The 19,311-nt window shown below is 37.4% G+C and overlaps 1 protein-coding gene across 2 annotated transcripts in view; it reads left to right on the forward strand.

Moving 5' to 3' along the window:
- Positions 1 to 19,311, forward strand: part of LOC124158775 (neuropeptide F) — a 54,267-nt gene that overhangs the window by 32,949 nt on the left and 2,007 nt on the right. The window contains exons 2-3 of one of the 2 annotated variants that reach the window (XM_046534088.1): positions 15,095 to 15,205; positions 16,523 to 16,571. In XM_046534088.1, coding sequence (XP_046390044.1) covers positions 15,095 to 15,205; positions 16,523 to 16,571 — 160 coding nt within the window. The remainder of the gene's footprint in view (positions 1 to 15,094; positions 15,206 to 16,522; positions 16,572 to 19,311) is intronic. The other variant, XM_046534097.1, reaches the window with a different exon arrangement.

Below are 19,311 nucleotides of genomic sequence, written 5' to 3' on the forward strand. Positions count from 1 at the left end.
AATTTTATTGGTACGGCAAACAATCGCATATCTGTTTCATGTGGCCGGGTTTCAAGCATACTTTAGTAGTACAAATGATATAGCTTTTCAAGATAAATAGTGTAATTGAAAATTTGATATCTTTGTCTATTTTATAGGAATATGTGATTAAGTTGATGAAAATTAACATAGAAATTTGGTTTATTTAGGAATTGTACCACTTTCAATATTTCGCTAAACATTTGGCAGAGTATAATAGTGCAAACAACAGAATTTTACAGACACTATGGTCCACGGAAATATTTTCGGTTATATTCCAAAGTACTGTCCTAGCATTTGCGACAACATAGAATTTAGATCAATAATTACAGTACATATTCCAATAAAATATATCGATAAAGTTAAGGTGCGTAGAGAGTATACTGTAAAGTCAAAATATTTAGAATTCCTTAAATTGGAAACACGTGAAGGTAATTCGTTTACAAGAGATTCTCATGAGTTGTGTAACCGACGGAAGGAAATTAAAAGGACTTCTATTGAGGTGCAACAGAAATTCTTTAATAAACTATGTCGTGATGTTAAAGATATGTAAAATATTAATTCAGAGTAATTCTGTGGTATCCAAGGGAAGAAATATCAAAGATAGGAAAACCTGCAGGTGCAGAAAAATCATCAGGTATTAAGCTGGTGAAAATTTCTGGAGAATGGCGTTGATATCCACTTCTTTAGTATACTGGAGGGGAGTTTTTCCACTCTTTCGGAAGGTAGCGTGGGTGTCCACCGGAACGCAGCGGCGATGAAGATGATGTTCAGGGCCGCGGAAAAGTCGCCCCCATCTTTCCGCCCCAGCCCCGAATTTAATGTCCACGAAGGCGTTGTCCTGCTCCCCATTAAAATGCCGCTTGCGTCATAATGGGGGAACGGAAATTCTCGCGAGCTCCTGGGCGGGAGGCGAGGCTGTTTCGGTGGTGGCTCACACGCACGAAAGGCCCGACCACCCGCGTCATCAAGTGGCTTTGGTTTTCTTTTTCCGTGAATGGGAACCGCAAGCTAAAGGGACCGCGGCTCAAAAAGTCCCACTCCTCGGAGCCAAGACCCCCTTTTGCCTGAAATTCCGTCTGAATGGTCTTTTTCCGGTGTCGCTGGCAGGATGCAATATCTTGACGCTTCCTTTGGACGGACGGTGTTAACCTCACGACCTGTCATCGGTAATTTGCGACTGGATTACGAGGGAATAGATTACGGAAATCTCACTTGGTCTTGGTATTCTGTGTACTAAACACTTGGACGAAGCAACGAATGTGTTCGCCGCAGTGTGTAAAAGTGAATACACAGTTTCTAAGAAATAATATATCTGATAGGATATTGCAGATCGAAGGACATTTGAGGAGGAACAAGTCAGGCGAAGGTGTTAGTAGAATAAATGTAGTCGGAATTACGTGCTTCCAAGCCATTACCTCACCGAAGGGAAAACAGATTTTCATTTTTAATGCAATTATCTGTACACTAATAAGTCTAAAAAAGTGAGTTCTTGGGCAGGTGATGACTATCTTTTATTTGATCGTGTAAATTTAAATTTGCAGGAGAAATGATATACCACTTTTAGGAGGCAATTAAATATACTTATCCTATTTAAATGAAAAGTAGTTGCACCTTTTCACAATAATTCAATTCCACAATTATTTTGAAACAGTGTAACTATCTTTTCAATCTCCACTATATCACAACTGAATCAGTTTAACTTAAATAACTCTTATTAAAAAATTGAATAATGCGGATAAAAATATTTTTTTTTCTGGCAGTACCATACAATGTTTTAGAGTCGAGGAAAGAGAAAAATTCAAATCCTCATATCTTCCTCTTCAAAAAGATACTTTCATTTTTTTACATTTGACAGTGATGAGTTCTGGTGCTCGGTTTTCAATGAGAAATCATATATAAGAGGACACGCTACAGTGGGAATTGATTGCCTAATTCGGTTTTCGGTTGCCGAGAAACAATCGCATAGGCGAAGGCCGATATAGAGCATTTCTCGCGAGGAGACAGATTAACGACCCGTCAAAAAAATTAGGGTGGGCAATTTACAGCGGCCAAATGTAAGTGCCGAGGTGACGTGAAATACGAGGGAGCGGGTTTAAATTGGCGTGTTTATCCAGGAGCAGCGACCTCGGAGGGGGAATAGAGCGGGAGACTATCTTTGAAGGCTTCGTATAGGCTTGAAGAGTTACTCGTTGACTCACTGTATCCAGCGACTCATGGCTAACTTTAGTGGCTTTTTTTTATCCAATTTGTAAAATTTATGCGCATGAATTACATTCGAATTCGTGAATATGACTTTCTGGCTTTAATTATTCCCCTATTCACGACTATTCTTTTATACATTATAAGTAAAAGTTGATTTACTTTAATAATTTTTATAATTACTTCATTTATGTGTTATCCAAAGAGTCACTGAATTTTAATGGGGATATTTTAATGGGATGAAATGCATATGATCTGTTTCAGTTTGCATAAAAACAGTTGTTCCTTAAAGATTTCAATGGAGGTAAATCATTGATATTAATTAATAAAACTAAGATTAGCATTTGAAAACAACCCAACAGATTCATCATTATTTGAAGATAACATCAACTTACAATTAAAAGGAAAGTTTCCTAGACCACTACCTCGTCTTCGACCTTTCGAATCTTAGTTTCATTTGGTTAAATTATTGCATGACACATGTTTTGATTATCTCATTCAGCGATACATATCTATTGATTGAATTTGGAATGAGCATTTTACGAACTGTTAAAATATGAAATTTGTAAGTTTAAATTTTTGTATACTTAGTTTATTAATGGTGTCAGTATTCCTCTTACCCATTACGTTTACAGTTTTGCAGGCCTTTAGATTCCCTATCGAAAAATGGTGATGAGCTTTTCAAGGGGGGATCGGGTTAGTGTGGTGGCTAGAGTGTTGGCATCCCACCCCGTGGGCTCGGGTTCAAATACCGGGGATGGCAGAGTATTTTCAGTGACTGCCCGATTCCTGCTTGAATATTGTGTGAAGAACTTTTTAAGCGCTACACTCCGTCCGTCGGATGGGACGTTGAGCCGTGTTCCCCTTGTCGTCTTTCGTAAGTGCAGGCTAATGGCGACGCCGGGTTTCTCTACCTACCGCACCCTTCCCTACCTAACCTTCCCTCATGGCGCGAATGACATCAGCTGTCGGTCGCCTCCTCCTAATTCATTGCATAAATCTTTTCATGCATACGCTTATTGTTTTAGTAGGTAAAGTGTGGCGAATATTTTTGCGGAAGGGCTATCAATAACTGTGATCGTGACTTCTTGCTCTCCACCCTGATAGGTATTTCCAAGTTTTTGTAAATTTGCTGTAAAATATTCTTTCAATATTTACAATACGCCATTCAGAGTCACTTTTATGCACTAATGATTTAATAACATTCCGATGTCGCAACTATGATGCCACAGGTATTTTTCACCTCCTCTCCACCCCCTGCCTATTCTCCGCTTGCAAGAGATAAGCCTCGTGACGTTATCTCTACTCGGGGCGAGAATGGCCCTCGGATCGCATTCCTTCCCTATGGTCTCGCAACGACCTTCTTCTCCCCGCACTTGCTCTCCCTCCACCCCCATTTCACTCCACGCGTGGATTACCCCACGCTCCCTCTTCTTCTCAAGATGACCCTCGCCACTCTCGAAGCACGCATATCAGTCTTCGGAGCATTCCCGACCTGTGAGGCCGATTCCCTCGTGGCGCTGAGCGGAGGGTCTAAACTCACCTTTCCACCTCAAGGACATCACCTCCCTCCCTCTGTTCCTCTTTCCTTCCTTCGCCTCGCCTTCCCTCTCCTGTTGCTCTGACCCCATTCCTACCTCCTCTCTCTTCCGCCCCATCTATCGCGAAAATCCTGTCCCCGTCCAGAAGATTCTCCTCATATTCTGAACTGAAAGTGTGTCAAATTGACTGCAGTATTCAGACATGCACTCTAGTACCTATGAAGTATCCGTCTGGATACTCGTTTACTCAGATGAATGAATGGACAAGTAGATGTAGTGATCCAGATACCCTAACAGTATTCCTCTCGATAATCGAGTGTTAACTGAGCTATTGGAGCAGCCTGAGGTCTGAAAATATTTTTCTTCTCATCGAGGTTTGAATGTATTCGTGTGGCTACTAGATTTCTCAGACGGCTATAATAATCACTGAAATATGCTTATGGGTACCCAGTACCTATGTGAACACCAGGAAATTTGATTACCCGTAGTCGAGTACATTTTTAATATGAATCTTACATCAGAAATAAATAACCTACCTCCATTCCACGAACTTCCATTTCTCGTTCATTTTTATCTTCTTCATTGATTTTCTGAATTCATCGCCATATTAAAAAAAACACGTCCTATTTGCAGGCAAAAATATTTTTTCATTCAATTTCCTATTTCGCACTTACCAGTTTTTTTCCTATTTACGAGATATGAAATGGCCTGATAGCATGTATGTTTCATGTGACGTGGTGCCGGGTTAACAGTGTCCGTTTACCAGATATCAGTTACGGGGTGTTGTTTGCGAAGCTTTTACCAAACGTGATAGAGCAATTACATGCCCAGAACAAAAACAAATGTACATTCTGGTCAAAACTCGGAGTCTCCTCCATGCGCTGCACTCCAGCGAGTGGAGGGGAAAAATGGCTGTGGTTGGGGAGAAATGGCGAGGAGCTTCGGATTAAGTCAAGAATAGGCCATGAATGGAGTCTAGTTCCAAATAGAATGGAGTCTAGTTCTAGAGAAAATTTAAAATTTTAACAACACCTTCATGTGGCGGTACTTCTTCAAAATAGACTCGCCCATGCTCAAAACCGACGCAGGGACCAACAAATTTTAAACGGACTGCAAGTAACCCCAAAGCCAAAGTAAGCCCTTGGAGGCTATCTTAGCTGACGTTAACTTGTGACGCCAGTGGTCCGACACATGCCCTTTATGATTTGTGACTCCTCATGATATCATGCTTGGACAAAATACATTGCCCTAGCAAAGCCTCCACATATTTGGTGTTCCAAGAGAGCCCCGAAGCTCATTCTTTTGGAAGCGAAGGTAGCTAACGTAAAATTGCGACGAAAGTGGTCCGAAACAAGCTCTTTATGATTTTTGGCCCCTCATGATCTCATGCTAGGAGCAAATACTTTGCCCTACCAAGCCTCCTTGTGCGATCTAAGAGGAGGTTTGAACCCCGCCAACCTCATCCCTTTCCTTCTCGTCGCATCCACGGCCTTGCTGCCCGCTTTCATGTCACTCGTCCCATTCCACCCGCTTCCTTCACATCTCTGTCGTTTCAAATGCTCCGTCACGGCCTCCCTTCAATAGTCCTTTACGCCTTAATGGGACGTTTACCGGTTCCTTTTCTCCCCTCATCTCTGTCTTCCCCAACATACAAAGCACTCTCAGGGCTGCAGTGATTCCTTCTACTCTATCTTGTGTCATCTTTCGTCAATATGCCTGTCATTGGAGCCACGGACGGGTGAAAGTTTTTTTTTTGTCTGCGACCTCCCCTAGTGCTCGACTTCAACAGAAATGGTTGGGTCCCACAAGGTGATTCATATCAGTGGCGCGTTGAAGGTTGCTGTATCATCGACGTATGAAAATTGATATTTGGTGGCCAACCTTTTTTTCAGGAGTTGAACTTAGTAGAAAAAATATGTCGGAAGTGACTAGCATAATTCTTATTTTTATTGTTAGATAAGACGTTCCTTTGCAAATAAGTCCTACAATTAAGAGTACTACCGATTCTTTCGCTGTGGGAACATTTCACAGTTGTTTTGGAGTGAATTATACCGATTTAAGAAATAATTCATGCCTACCAAGATAACCATTCAGAAAAAATATTGCTTTTAAACAAGAATAGATTAAAATGTCTTTTACTATTTGAGTAAAAACTATAAAATCTCATTCTCTGATTCAAAGTCTAGACTAGTCGATTGAAATCATCTTCCCAGAATAAATTTTTCCTCCACTCATCTGATGACTCGGTCAGTGTTGAAATATTTGGCGAGTCGCTTTCGAATATTATTTATTTAATATTGAGGCATTTTTATCCTATCGCTTCTCCTGACTCCTCTCCCATCGTCTCTCTATTCTCGGCTCCACAATTTCCATAACCCCCCCCGTGAGAATCAGTATCTTCACTTCTGTCTCATACTCTACTTCCCCATCGCCCCTATCCTACCCATGGAACCATCTCGGTGGCCCCTCCCACACCCCTTAGTGTCTCCCGACGCAAAGATCCTTTCGGCGACCTTCAGTGTAAGCGGAGAATACAGTGGAGGATGGGAAAGCGGTGACAAAAGATCCTTCTCCTCTTAAAGCACCGAAAGGCAAAGAATTCGCCAAAGTGTGTGGCCTCCATGTATAGGGAGAGAGGTGGGAGATGGGAAGGCAAAGGGTAGGGATACGTTGGGAAGGGGCAGAAATAAATGAGGGTTTATGGGCAGTATCCGAGGGATACCTTTGAAAACGGATGGGGTGGACATAAGACCTTAGGCGTATAGGGTGGGGAGACGTATTGGTCAGCAAGGGCTTTATTACCCTCCCGCGATGGTATCATAGTCAAAGGAGGGGAAAGATGTATTATCTTCTTGTCAAGGCTTCACCAAGCGTCCACGCATTCAGACTGGATGATGTTTTACAGACAATACTGATGAGTTTTTTTAATTCCTTTATAAAAGTCTCAATATGATCAAATAGAGGGTTTTGTTTTTAGTGAGGTCGGAATTACTGGATCATCAGCGAGCTCCGATCAAACGGCATGGCCATTAAGTATTTGCATAGGATTTAGAGAAATCGGAATACACTATGTAAGCTTTAATAGTATCATTTTTTCTTTTATATTCAATGGGATAAAGAATTCCCCTAAAACATATGCAAGAAAGTTCGTAATAAGCAAAAATTTCAGAATATATAGATATCTCAATACTATTGGTGTTGAATTTTGGTGTTGGGTACTGAATAATTATGCTTAGTGTAGCATTAGATTAGCTTTTTGTAACGCCTTGATCTAGGGTGGGTAGTGGGGAGTTCCCTCGCAAACCACGAGAACCACCCGAGGACGCCCCTAATGGACTGATTCCGTTTATAGCAATATATTATGACTTTAAAGATAAGGGGATTAGAGATAGACAGAGATGCAACAAGAAAATCAATTACGTACTTCATGATCGACATCTTAGATCATGTATTACTCCTTAGATATTTGATTACTTAGGAAATTTGACAACTCTCTTGGAAAAAATTGCCATTTTCAGTAAAAATGTTTTCAAATAATGTGTTTTACTTCCCCTGACATTTGGAAAGTAAAGAATAATTATTGGATTAAAAAAATAAATCAAACTCTATGATAACCTCGCACGATAGTGGTGGTTCTGGTCAGAGGGCCACTTCTGAACACATTTTTCTTCCCCCTTATTTTGACTGTAAAATGATTCCAACTCCCACTCATCCTTCTTTCCCGGGCTCTTTGATTTCATATTGTTCTCCTGCTCGACCGCTTCTTCCGTAAACTCATCCCTCAGTCCCGTTTTTGAAGGACTTCATTAGTCACTCCGTCCTCACTTTTCATGCCCATGATTATCCTCCTGCGTCGGCATTCATTGACTTCAAATTACATTTCTCTTTCCTCTAATGTTCCCTCGCCAGGACTCCACTGTTCTTTTTTCATTTTCAGCGCGAGTAATGAAAATAAAAAATTATGGAGGATATAATTGTGAAACCCTCCAATAAGATTTGAAAACATTTTTACCTTTAGTTTCCTAAGAATTTATAAAGATCTGGCATATCATCATACCATTCTGCCAATTAATTATATCGCAATCATAGGCTTTCTTCAATTCCCATTAATGTTGACATCAATAGCAATAGCAATATCTTCTAAGTAGATGCCATTCATTGCAATTACTCAGATTTTTTGGTTAATAATTAACGTTTGACTCCTGGCTACACCATGCACACGTGTATTGCTCTGTCTCTTGGGAAAAAAAGTTTATTTGCGGTTAAGCCAATCGCCACTTAATTTTTAATTTTATTATAATGGCTTATAATCTACAAGAGATCTTTTGGCACATATTTTTCGTCCACAATTAGTCATTTTGTACGTAAATTAAGGATTATTCAGGTTTCAGGATTTTTTTAAACAACTTCCTCTTTAAAACGCTGAGATAGGTTAACGAGGTAATTCACACATGCTTTGGAAAATACATCTCTCATAAAGAGGTTTTTAAATGCTTAATACCGCGCCGGGAGGGAATAATACCGATCCTAAGCCAAGCATTACCCAGCGAAAGGTTTGCATGAAAAGTGTAAAATTAGCCTACGGCGGGGCGTTTTCTGTATATGTTTGAATAAGTCGCCTGGAGATAGTGAGGTATAAAGCGAAAGAAAAATCAATTCTGTTTATTCTGCCCTCGGCCACACTTTGGTGTTTGCATTTCTTCGGTACACAATGGTTCTCACGAGGCTGTATTACGTCCGTTTAAGAAAATTCGAGACTTGTCTAACTCTGGGCAAAGAAAACAGAATAGTCAAATATCATGGAACCTCGGTTAAATGTTATTTTATCAAGATTTATTTCATGTATTATGTTATTTTCAAATGACTGAAATATTTATATTAAGTTTCAGAAATGATTAATATTAAAATATGAAGGACAGAGATTAATTATTATTCACATTAAAGTTTTTATGATGCTTGAAATTTCTTCGTTTCAAAAAACCATAAGTACTTATAGTTTCTGAATTCTCCTTGATAATTGACACAGACACTAATTGAATCCATTTTATTTTCTCCTGATCATATTTTAAATAAATGACCAATGATAAATCGGAGAGAAGATAGCGGCATTTGTAGACCTAATGCAATTGATGAATATAAGAACAAAGAGCATAAGCTGCTGTTAGGCAATTAACCAACCAACTATATGAAATGGAGCGATATGTCTTGCTTACCTCCCTGAGAATTTCCAAATCCAATTGCTATATTTTTCAGTAATTTTACCAATAATGGCCCACTAAGACCACTTTTAGAGTTCACGTTTTTCAATGCACTACATCTATATTCAGTTTTATTTTTCAACGCATCTGAGTGAATCGTTGAAAATTTTTAATGTAATGCACACTTTGTGAGTAAGATTTTGTGTTTTGCTAATAATAAATACTATTAGCTATTGCTATTATATAGCTATCGTGTTCATTGCCTACACAATAGTTTCTATGCGTAGAACGAAAGAGTGAATGTTTTAAAACTATTTTATTGCATAACCAGTGGATTGTAGTGGAAGTGTTATTATAGAAAGCTTGCAACGAGTTGCTAAAGACTCTTTTGAGAAATAATATTTAATAGCTTGTCATATCCTCCCTAATTCTGTATAATTAATTACAAAATTAAATATGGTAGGCGGATGTATATATGTAATCTATAAAATAAAGTTAAATAAATGAACGAACTGGAAGTATTATTTTGCGAGAGTACTCGCAAAAACTCTACAAGAATAAATTGTATAAGTGTTTCTATTTACTACGTTTAGGGATCATAATCCTAGTGGGAAGAAAACGCAAATATTCAGAATTTAATTATATTTGTTCGTGTGCGTGGACTAATGATCACTACTCTTCTCGAAAGATCTTCATCAAAACTATTGAAAAGATTTATAATCAGTTCTTGAGATACATTAGAGCCCTCATTTAAAGCAATACAATTATCAATTACATTTCAACTTTGGATGGAAAGGGAGGAGGCAGGGAGAATGAAATGAGCATGGATTCAGAGGATGGAAACGTCTCGGGCATTGATGTCGATATCCATGGAACATGATGAGAAATACTTAAGATAATTAAAGGCAAGGGAGGAGGGAATGGGATCCAGAACAGAACAAATGAACCGACTCTTTACTCGATGTTGGAGAAATATGATAAAGTGGAGCCTTGGGTATGAGAAAATAGATTAATTATTTTACTGACTATTAACTACAAGTATTAAGTAACACGCACACGTCTTGAATAAAAATATTCTTTGATTGACATAAATGTCAATTTGTAAGCCCGGTGAAGCGGAAATAAAAATTGCAGGGAGTATGATAACAATCGACTGAATTTTTTACTATTTTTTCTTGATTTTAGAATTACTATACCTAAAAAAGGTCTCCAAAAATATTTCGAATTTAATCATCCCGAGCACCCCCATAGTATTCGAGCTCGTCAGTCAGGAACCATGGGTAAAATAGGCGTGGGATCTTGTTGAATTTCATAATTTATTCCGGAAATCAACGAATAGTAAGGAGATTTACTCCCATTACTTTTTATGATCATAAATTTTGTTTTATTCAGAGTGTATTAACTCCGAATCTAGAATGATGAAAAGCGTTCATGCTCTGAAAACTGTGAAAATTATGCTTTGACGGCGAATAAATGAATATCGCTTCTCAATGGTGCCAAGATATTCCGTGCCTTCCCTTCTCTTTTCTTCACCAGATATTTGCTCAGACTCATTCCTTTAATTTTCGGAAGAAGCTTCCCAATTAAGGACTTTGAGACTCAATTAGATTCCTTTCATATAATTAGTATTATTTATCGCTTTGTAAGCCAATTAATGAATCAACAAGTCTCACTCAATGCAACCAAGCAATCTGTAAATAATCATTAATAATACAAGAAAGTTATGGTAACTAATATTTATATGTTTAACCTTGTTCGAAAATTTGAAATTTAAAGTTTTCGCCTGAAGAAGTATTCTCTGCGCTAAACTATATGAGATGCGCTCCAGCATGTGAAGAATAGAAAGAAAGAGCACCATTTCCAAGTAGTACAAGTTTTTTCACCTTATATAATCGCAGAGACTATTCCTCTTAACAAGCAAGTGTCCAAACCATGTTATGTAGAAATTAGGAAAGCCTAAATATTCTGACTGAGAAAAATTAAAGTACCCTAAACTCAAATTTCTGTGTATTATTTTGGAACCCCTATTCGATTTTTATATTGGAGTTTGACAGTTTAAATGATTAAAATTACAAATGATATCATCGAAGTATTTCTCTGAAATCTATTTTATGTAATATAGTCTTCATGAAAGTCAGACGACTCATTGCTCGATAAATTTTTATAAAAAATCTATGGTCCTTGAATATTTTTAGTTGCAGACACATTGTTATCATTCCGATTTGAATGTTGCCTCGGAACATCGGTCCTAAGGAATATAAGAAAATAACACTGATTTTTCAATTTCGCCCATTTCAGTTCGAGTTTTTGTTCCGATAGCACGTAAATCAGGAAATATATACAAAGCGTCTCATCTGTATGTCCCTCAGAAGCGCGTGTTTTGCCCTAGAACTCAATTTTTCCCATCCTTATTTCTAAAATTTGGAAAATTTTGCGGAGCAGAGTGAAAACTCGGCATTGCAGCTGACATTATGACATATACTTGATGTAATAACTTTGCATTAATAGATTACGGCAGTAATACTGTCCCTGAGTAATAGAATAGACTGAGTAATTTAATATCTAGTATGGAGCGTAGAGTCCTAGTGTTACAATACTGTGATATATGAGTAAAAGATATTTAGGTAGGTATGAGGATTAAGTATGAAAAATATAAGTCCTAATTAACGAGAGAACTATTTATCTGAAAAAAACGTGACTGATAACCAGTTATCGTTTTAGCGATGAAAATTCTAGGTTGCTGAAATTAGATGCGATCAGTAATATACAAGGATGTAAATGTGACCTTTTCTCCTTGTTTACATCCAATTATGTAACACGCAATTTGATGCGGAAACATTCAACTTGTGTAAGCCGGAACTCGGATGATCTACTGGTGTGTGTGTGTATATGGTGGGAATTGAAAAGGGTCGGGAGATGGAACGGTTGGGTTGAAGACGTCGGCAAGTAAGGGGAGAGAGTGAGAGGTCTCGAAACAGAGAAGGCGGGAAGGGAGAGTGGATTAGAGGGAGGAATGAAAGTCCGACGGGTTTTCTAAAAGTGGGAGCACATCTTCTCTTCCCGCGGCCCTCGACATCACGGCGAAGGCGCTGTGCACCAGGCTCCTTGGAGTGGTTTCCGGGGAGGGGATGAAAGGAGGCCACTCGAGAAAAGGGGGCGTAGCAATCAGTGGGAATTAGATGAGTAAGAGCTGGTCTCATGGGAAGGGAAGGGTTTTCGCTAGAGCAGGTGATATTATGATTGGGGGAGCCCGTGTCATCGGGTTGCCTCCTCTATTTACCCATTGGGACAAGGTGCCCACCTGTTTCCTTACCTCGATACCAAGAAAACACGGTGTAATTGTGGCATAAATCTGTTTACTTCTTCTATTGCATTGATTTTACCTTCCCAGTTCAACGTACCAAATCATCCAGCCGCACTATCCAAACCAACGTTCGGGTTGAGTGACCGAGTGATGTTTCCAGTCAGTAAAGATCACGATTGAATGAGCAGAATGATGATTATAATTTGAAAAAAGGAGCTTACATGAATGTAGAAGATAATAGTTTTGAACATGATAATATTACTGTCGGTTTTTAATTAATAAGCCTATGCATTATTATTAATTCGCGTTAAACTCTGTTGTTACTCACATCTTAAAGTGCGATAGAGTTTTCTGCCAAGTTATGAGTCATCGAGAGTTCTTTGAGGATGAAATATTTTACGAAGACATGAATAAATTAGCAAACTTTTAATCTTTAATTGATAGATAATTTTAATGACGTAAAAGTAAGGAATACTCTGTAATGGAGTGAGTGTATTCATATTTATGTCAGAGGAATTTGGTTTTACTAGGTCAAGGAGAAAAACGGAAGGCGTGGTCGGAAGTCAGTATTTCAGCAGTAATGACTTGGAATCTGTTATCTAAACATTATTCTTTCTTTTCTATCTGCATATCACCAATTAAGAATATTATAGTATATCAAAAGATCCTGGGTCACTTAGTTCTGAAGTCAAGATTGAAGTCTCAGGGTAAAATAAATTAATTCACGATTCATTAACAGCATTAAACTTTCTCAACTTGGCCATTTTTATCAATTTATTTGGAGAAAGAGTAAAAATACAATTTGAAAGTAATTTTGAATATGCACTTGTGAATAAAATACATGAGTTCACCTCTTTTCTCATTCTCAGATACCAAGTTACTTATTATAATTAAAATTTTTGAAGGTTAATGGTAGTGTTCTAGTAAATTTGGATGTAAAAAAATGAATGTGAAGTGTGAATGTGATTAAAATAGACTTAATGTGAGAATAATATCACCTCAAATCAAGCCATTTTGAATTCCAAGCTAATATCGTCAAAATTCTATCTCCATTTTATAATTGCATTAGCACTCTCTTTTAAACAATGACTAATATTTTCAATAGATAGTGAGGTAATATATAAGACAGGATAAGGGAACATGACATTACTCTCCGTACCATTCCAAAGGATACTATTTGGGCTATACATCGTGTTTACAAAATAAGAATATTTTTATTACGAGTATATTAGGAACTTTGAGAAATCAATATGAGTTCATGATTCCTTTTAATCAGCAGGAAAGGAAATAATTTATGTTAAAGTTCAAGGTTGCGGAGAAAGGCACTATACATTAGAGAAGGTAGAAAGAAATAACAGTTATCTTGCCTCAAAAAGTGATTGCCCTTCCATGCATAAATACCATTACCTTTAACAGTCAAATGAATACGTCGGGATGGAGTAAATTTTGAAGTCGGAAATCAGTCGCGAGGAACCCATTTAGGCGTAAGAAAATTACTTCGTCCGGTTTGGCTCGTCCCAATGCGGCTTTCTGGTGCGCTGGCTGGCTCTCGCTGGCTTTGTGACGGCACCGCTGGGCGAGGGAACTTTTGACTCCAAAGAGTCGATGTGCGGCTGGAAATGTGAAAGGTATGGATGTTTGGCGGTGGAGGAGGAGGAGGAGGAGGCAGAGGGAGGTGGGCGAGGAAGAGAGGGAGAGAGAGAGAGAGAGGTTTCGGATTGGATTGGGTAAAATTAGAGCTGGTGTAAGAGAAGACCCGGAGATGGAAGCGAAATCTATTTGGCCGGAGGGAGGTGTCGTCATCTGGAATATTTCGATTAGCGGAGGTCGTCCTCTCGGATGTAGGCGCTCATTATGGGCGAAAGAGAACGCGGGCCACCTTTTGCTTCTCCTCGTGACAAATGAAGTGCTCAAGACCTTCAAGAGCTTTAAGGCAAATTGAGTGTGCGAGGAGATCTGCGGAGAATTGGAAACGATCGTTTAGCAAAATATGCTCGCAGGTGGAGCACACCCGGTAATCTCTGGAAATTTCCGTTTTAATATTGAGAATTTCCCCTTAAATGTTACAAACTCCTGTTATTTCCTACTAATTATTTATTCTTTACCCATTCGGAGCATTGATCAAAGCATTATTTTGTTCATTGTCAGTGCAGATTTGTGGACATCAAAGAGAGGGTTTTATTATTGTTAAAATTATGTTTTAATCTTGTTCAAATAGTGCGGTGGGATATTAACGAAAGTTTTAGTCAAAAATTTATGTTAAGTCCTGTGAAATAAAAAAGAATCAAGGTAAAATGGCTATGGAACATATGTCTAATTTTAAAATTGTTCTGTTTAAATTTAAGAGTGAATAATTTTCTCATGTGAAATATTTTGAATAATTCATACATCCTGGCACATTTTCACTTGACTTTATACGGGTCACAAATCTTTCTAAGCTTAGCGTAAGCATGTACCACAGTTTGCCAAAGGTCTGCTTATGTATTGAGCCATGATAGCATTATCTACGCTTGGCTTCATGACGCCATGCTTCCTCATGACTGCGTATCTTAGCATGCTTTCTAGAGCTTGGCTTGTGCTCGAAATCAATGAAAATGTTTTTTTGGAGCGCGTGAGGGGTAATGGGATGTTCTTAGGTCAAAAATGTTTGTTTGAGAGATCTGCTGTTATCAAATTTGTTTTTTTTTCTGTATTGACTGTGTGACGTGAACCTAAAAAACCTCCTCCCCTCATCCAAAAGCTGTTTTAACTTTGCTTCATGTCCCCTTTCCGCTGGAACGTATGGATGCTTCTTGAAATGAGCTAACGTTGCTACCCTCTGTGGCAGGTAGTCCGCGAAGTGATTCTTTGAGAACGCACGAGTTAACGAAGGTGGAGAAAGCACTGCGAATGCTCCAGTTGCAAGAATTGGACCGCTTTTATTCACAGCGAACGCGACCTAGGTGAGTCTTGACGTTTGTCCAAAAAAAAAATATTGAAAAGCATAATGAAAATGATGATGTTTGGTCAGAGGTCAGGGATAATCGGAAATCAGTAATAATTTCCTGTATAATTCAATTTTTTTTACTGAAAATCTATGGAAAACATTCGGATGATAATATAACTTCTTTCGGTCTGCAATAGTTTCCCTCTAGTTGGCTCGTTCAAAGCGAAAACGCTTTCTACCTCATGCATTTTTAATCAGAAATAACAGGGCTTTATCATCATCTTGCGGAAGAATGCTTGACCGGGTAACACTCTGGCGAAAATTAATGCTATGCGGAACGTGCTGAAAAATATTCAGAAGTCTATATGCAAAGTAGTACAATAGCTGCTTTAGGTTACAGAGAGCTGCATTTGTCTTATTATGGATTTTAGCCACTTAATGGAACAAGTTCCCTTGATGGAAGATGTGAACGCATGCATGCAAAATGAGCTAACTGAAAATGACCCATCAGAATAATGTATCTTGATTACAGCTGCATTTTGAATGGCTATCTATGCATTGCGAATAGCGGTTGCATTTTATTGAAAATTGTGATGAGACTATAAATATTTTTTATTTCACACTCAGTAGATAATATAATAATGATATCATTTTGTACTTTAATCGCAGTAAAATTCATATTTACATGTAAGGAAGTAAATTAGATTTCCAAAATAAAATCACGTACTTAATTAATACTGAGTAATATTTAAGTCAGTATTCATTCTGCCAGCATCCTAAAACTTTAGATAAAAACCACAATAGCTTTTAATGCATTTCAAGGAAGTCAGTGCATGCCAAATGCAACTCTTCAAAGACATTGTTGAAGCAAAGATTATTTTTTGTTTTTGAATACGGCCGTTCTGAGTTTTCCAATGCGGTCATGGTGAAAGCATTTTGCCTGAGGGAAAGTATTGTTTCTATATGACTTGAGCCACCTTCCTTATGTTTGTCATAATGTTTGTGTGCAATTGTTCAAGCCAACAAGAGATGAAGCGATTGCTTCTTGATCTGAGCATGCTGATTTGCCTTTTGTTTGCATACAATGTGCTGTTGCATGACCTTCACCTACTGATATTCTCTCAAGGTTTGTTGAGTAGAAACACACTTACTCATGAAAAATTCTGTACCGCGAGAGCTAACGTCTTGTAATGAAAATGTTAAGTCTCACAATTTTGGAGTCCTCGATGTAGTCGTGGAGACCTTCACTAAGGAAAGTTCTCACAACGATTATCTTAGCGTATGAAAATTAAGAATAATTTCAATTATTATTCATCCATTTCTTTTTTTCCAGGTTTGGGAAGAGGGCTGAATTGCGACCAGTTCCTGATGATAGCAATTCGGTTAGTATGGATTTTCAGCTGAACACTCAGGATTGAGCTTTTGCAAAGTTTTTTTTTATAATTTTGTATTAGCAATTTGAAAATATTGCGTTGACCCGTTAGCGCATTGACTGCTCAAACTATTTCAAGTATAGTTTATGAAAATATGCCTTTCTATTTTCATCGAATTACCAAATCTGAGTAAAACTTGCATTATTCTAATAAAAGATACAGTGTCCGGCGTGGTGTGGTGGAAATCTTTGATATTCAGCTTATTAAAACAGCTTGTCTGTTCCTACACTATTTTATTTTCACCGACCTTGGTTTCGGCAACTTGAAAATAAGCTGAATTGCATTATTCGATAAATTCAAATGATATTATAATCGAAATGAGTTAATTTTTACAAGTGATGAAAAATCAAATACAGGGATTGTCTTTCTGGAATATCATGTGTTTTTGTTAATCGTAGATGATTTTACCTCATTTTGCATAGTATTTGTACGTGTTGGAAATTTTGAATATGTTCTGAAATCCGTTGATTTCGTTTTTCTCTGAGATTAGAAGCCAACATATGAAAAAAGTTACTTCGTGGGGAGTGGTAGCAAGTGATAATACATGATTACTGAATGAAGTTCAATTAAAATTAGAAAATATACCTTTAATTTTTTTAATGAATTACCAATTCTAAGTAAAACTTTCGTTCTTTGTAATAGAGTAGCTGTTTCATGAAAAAAAATTGCTATTTAAATGAGAATTGAAGCAGATTGATCTGTGTAGCATCACTGGAAAGATGGGCTTTTAGAAATGGAAATGTTGATATAGCATTCCTATTTCGTAGCAGATATTCCTTTCAATTTAATCACCGCGGAAGCCTCCGCAACAATTTAAATTTGTTTTGAAGATTTTTAGGATAAATTTTGGCGCACTCATGACCTGTTTTCCGAAAAAAAATGAGATTTTCAATTGGCGAACAGGATTGTAAAATGTTTTATTACGTCATATATGAGGGTTTATTCAATTGAGATACATAGTTTTTCATCCTTGCCAAGTTATTTTGTGAGCAAGATTATGAGATAACCGCCTTGTAAAGTATAGTGAAATAAATATTTAATCTATTTTATATAAGAACTTTGACTTTTAGCTTCAGTAGTGATTGTAATCACAGCAACTGGCAGCTTATGTTTTGGAAATATCTTCCGGAGGCCTTGCAACGCAATTTTGGTTCGTGAATTTGTTCAGCCCTAAGAGTCTTTGTGCCAACACCTGGTTTTTATTTTATCTGCTTCTTTCTATTATTAAAATTAACTCACACATCGAATAATCTTTATGTATTGATTAGGAATTTTATGTTAATGTTATTGTTTATCTGCCTTGATAACCACCAAAACATGGAAATGGCCTTTAAAATGAGTGATAAACATGTGTAAGTTATACTTTTAACATTATCAACAAAATAAATTCCTGTTTTAATAAATTATGATGGGTAAATGAAATGTAATTTATGTACTCGGGCTTATTTTTTCAACAGAACTAACAATTATCCCTGTATAGAAGTTAGGGAACTGGCATTAAAATTAATTCACGCATAAAAAGTCGATGAATCTGGGATGAATCGATCTTTGCTTACCGAAAAAATTACATTGACATTTGTTTACTTGTATTTTTTGGAGAAATTATTGAATAAGACTAAAACGTGCACCTTATGGACCCATTTTTCTGGAAATTCATTGCAAATATTGAACATTTTGCTATGGTAATTCACGTCAATTTTGTTGTTCTATAATTAAGTACTCTTTGTTTTTTTGTTATGGTATTGGAATAACAAACCACTCGCAGCGACAAGAAATACTGATCGATTAACCCAGTATTATCTAAGTCGCGAAAAATATATCTTCCTGTAAGTTCTGTGTACTAAATTATTATTACTCACATACTGATCTATTTATAAAAATACAATTTTCCAAAATTCTTTGAAATAGAGTAGCTGTTTGATAAAAAATGCTATTTAAATGAGAAATGAAGCATATTGATCTGTGTAGCATCACTGGAAAGATGAGCTATTTAAAATAGAAATATTGACATAGCATTCCTATTTCGTTGGATATATTCCTTCAGTAAGTTAGTAAGTTAATTTTTCGGTGGACCATCCCATCTCCTTACAAAGACTATTCTATGTCTTTTACAACCATACTGCAGGTAGGATTAGTTTCAGTGCGTAAACGTAGTACTTTCCTCTACTTTTACGGTTTTTCACGTCTTCAATACCGAATGGTCAGTGAAATAATTCCCTTCTGCTTTGCACTAGGAACGCAACTTGTAATATATTATCGTGGCATTACGTGCTTTAGGATTACATAGTAAAAAAGGGGTTCTTAACTTTTTTATAAACTTTTTTCCTGTGTACACATCCAAAAAGTTTTCGATTGAACTTTTTTTGTTTCTCTGGAGGCATTCTAACTGACGAGAATCTCTGCACCGCCGATTTGCGACATTACGCAAATTACTTTCACTAATGGTTGCCTACCTACTGGTCAAGCCACCTACCTGCCACGTATATGACTTTGGCATTACTTCCAGTTTTTTCGTCTCTAAGGGTCAGCTACATTAAGGCCAGCCGGCCATAATATGATAATACAACAATCGTAGAGAGATTTGCTAATTTATTTTCCAAAGTGAGTTAGCGACCCCTAGTAATAATCAGAATATACACGCTTCAATAGGCTTATTCGCCAACTTTTCACTATTGTCGATTGAAATACG

The sequence above is a fragment of the Ischnura elegans genome, chromosome 1, assembly GCF_921293095.1.
Source record: "Ischnura elegans chromosome 1, ioIscEleg1.1, whole genome shotgun sequence".
NCBI lineage: Eukaryota > Metazoa > Arthropoda > Insecta > Odonata > Coenagrionidae > Ischnura > Ischnura elegans.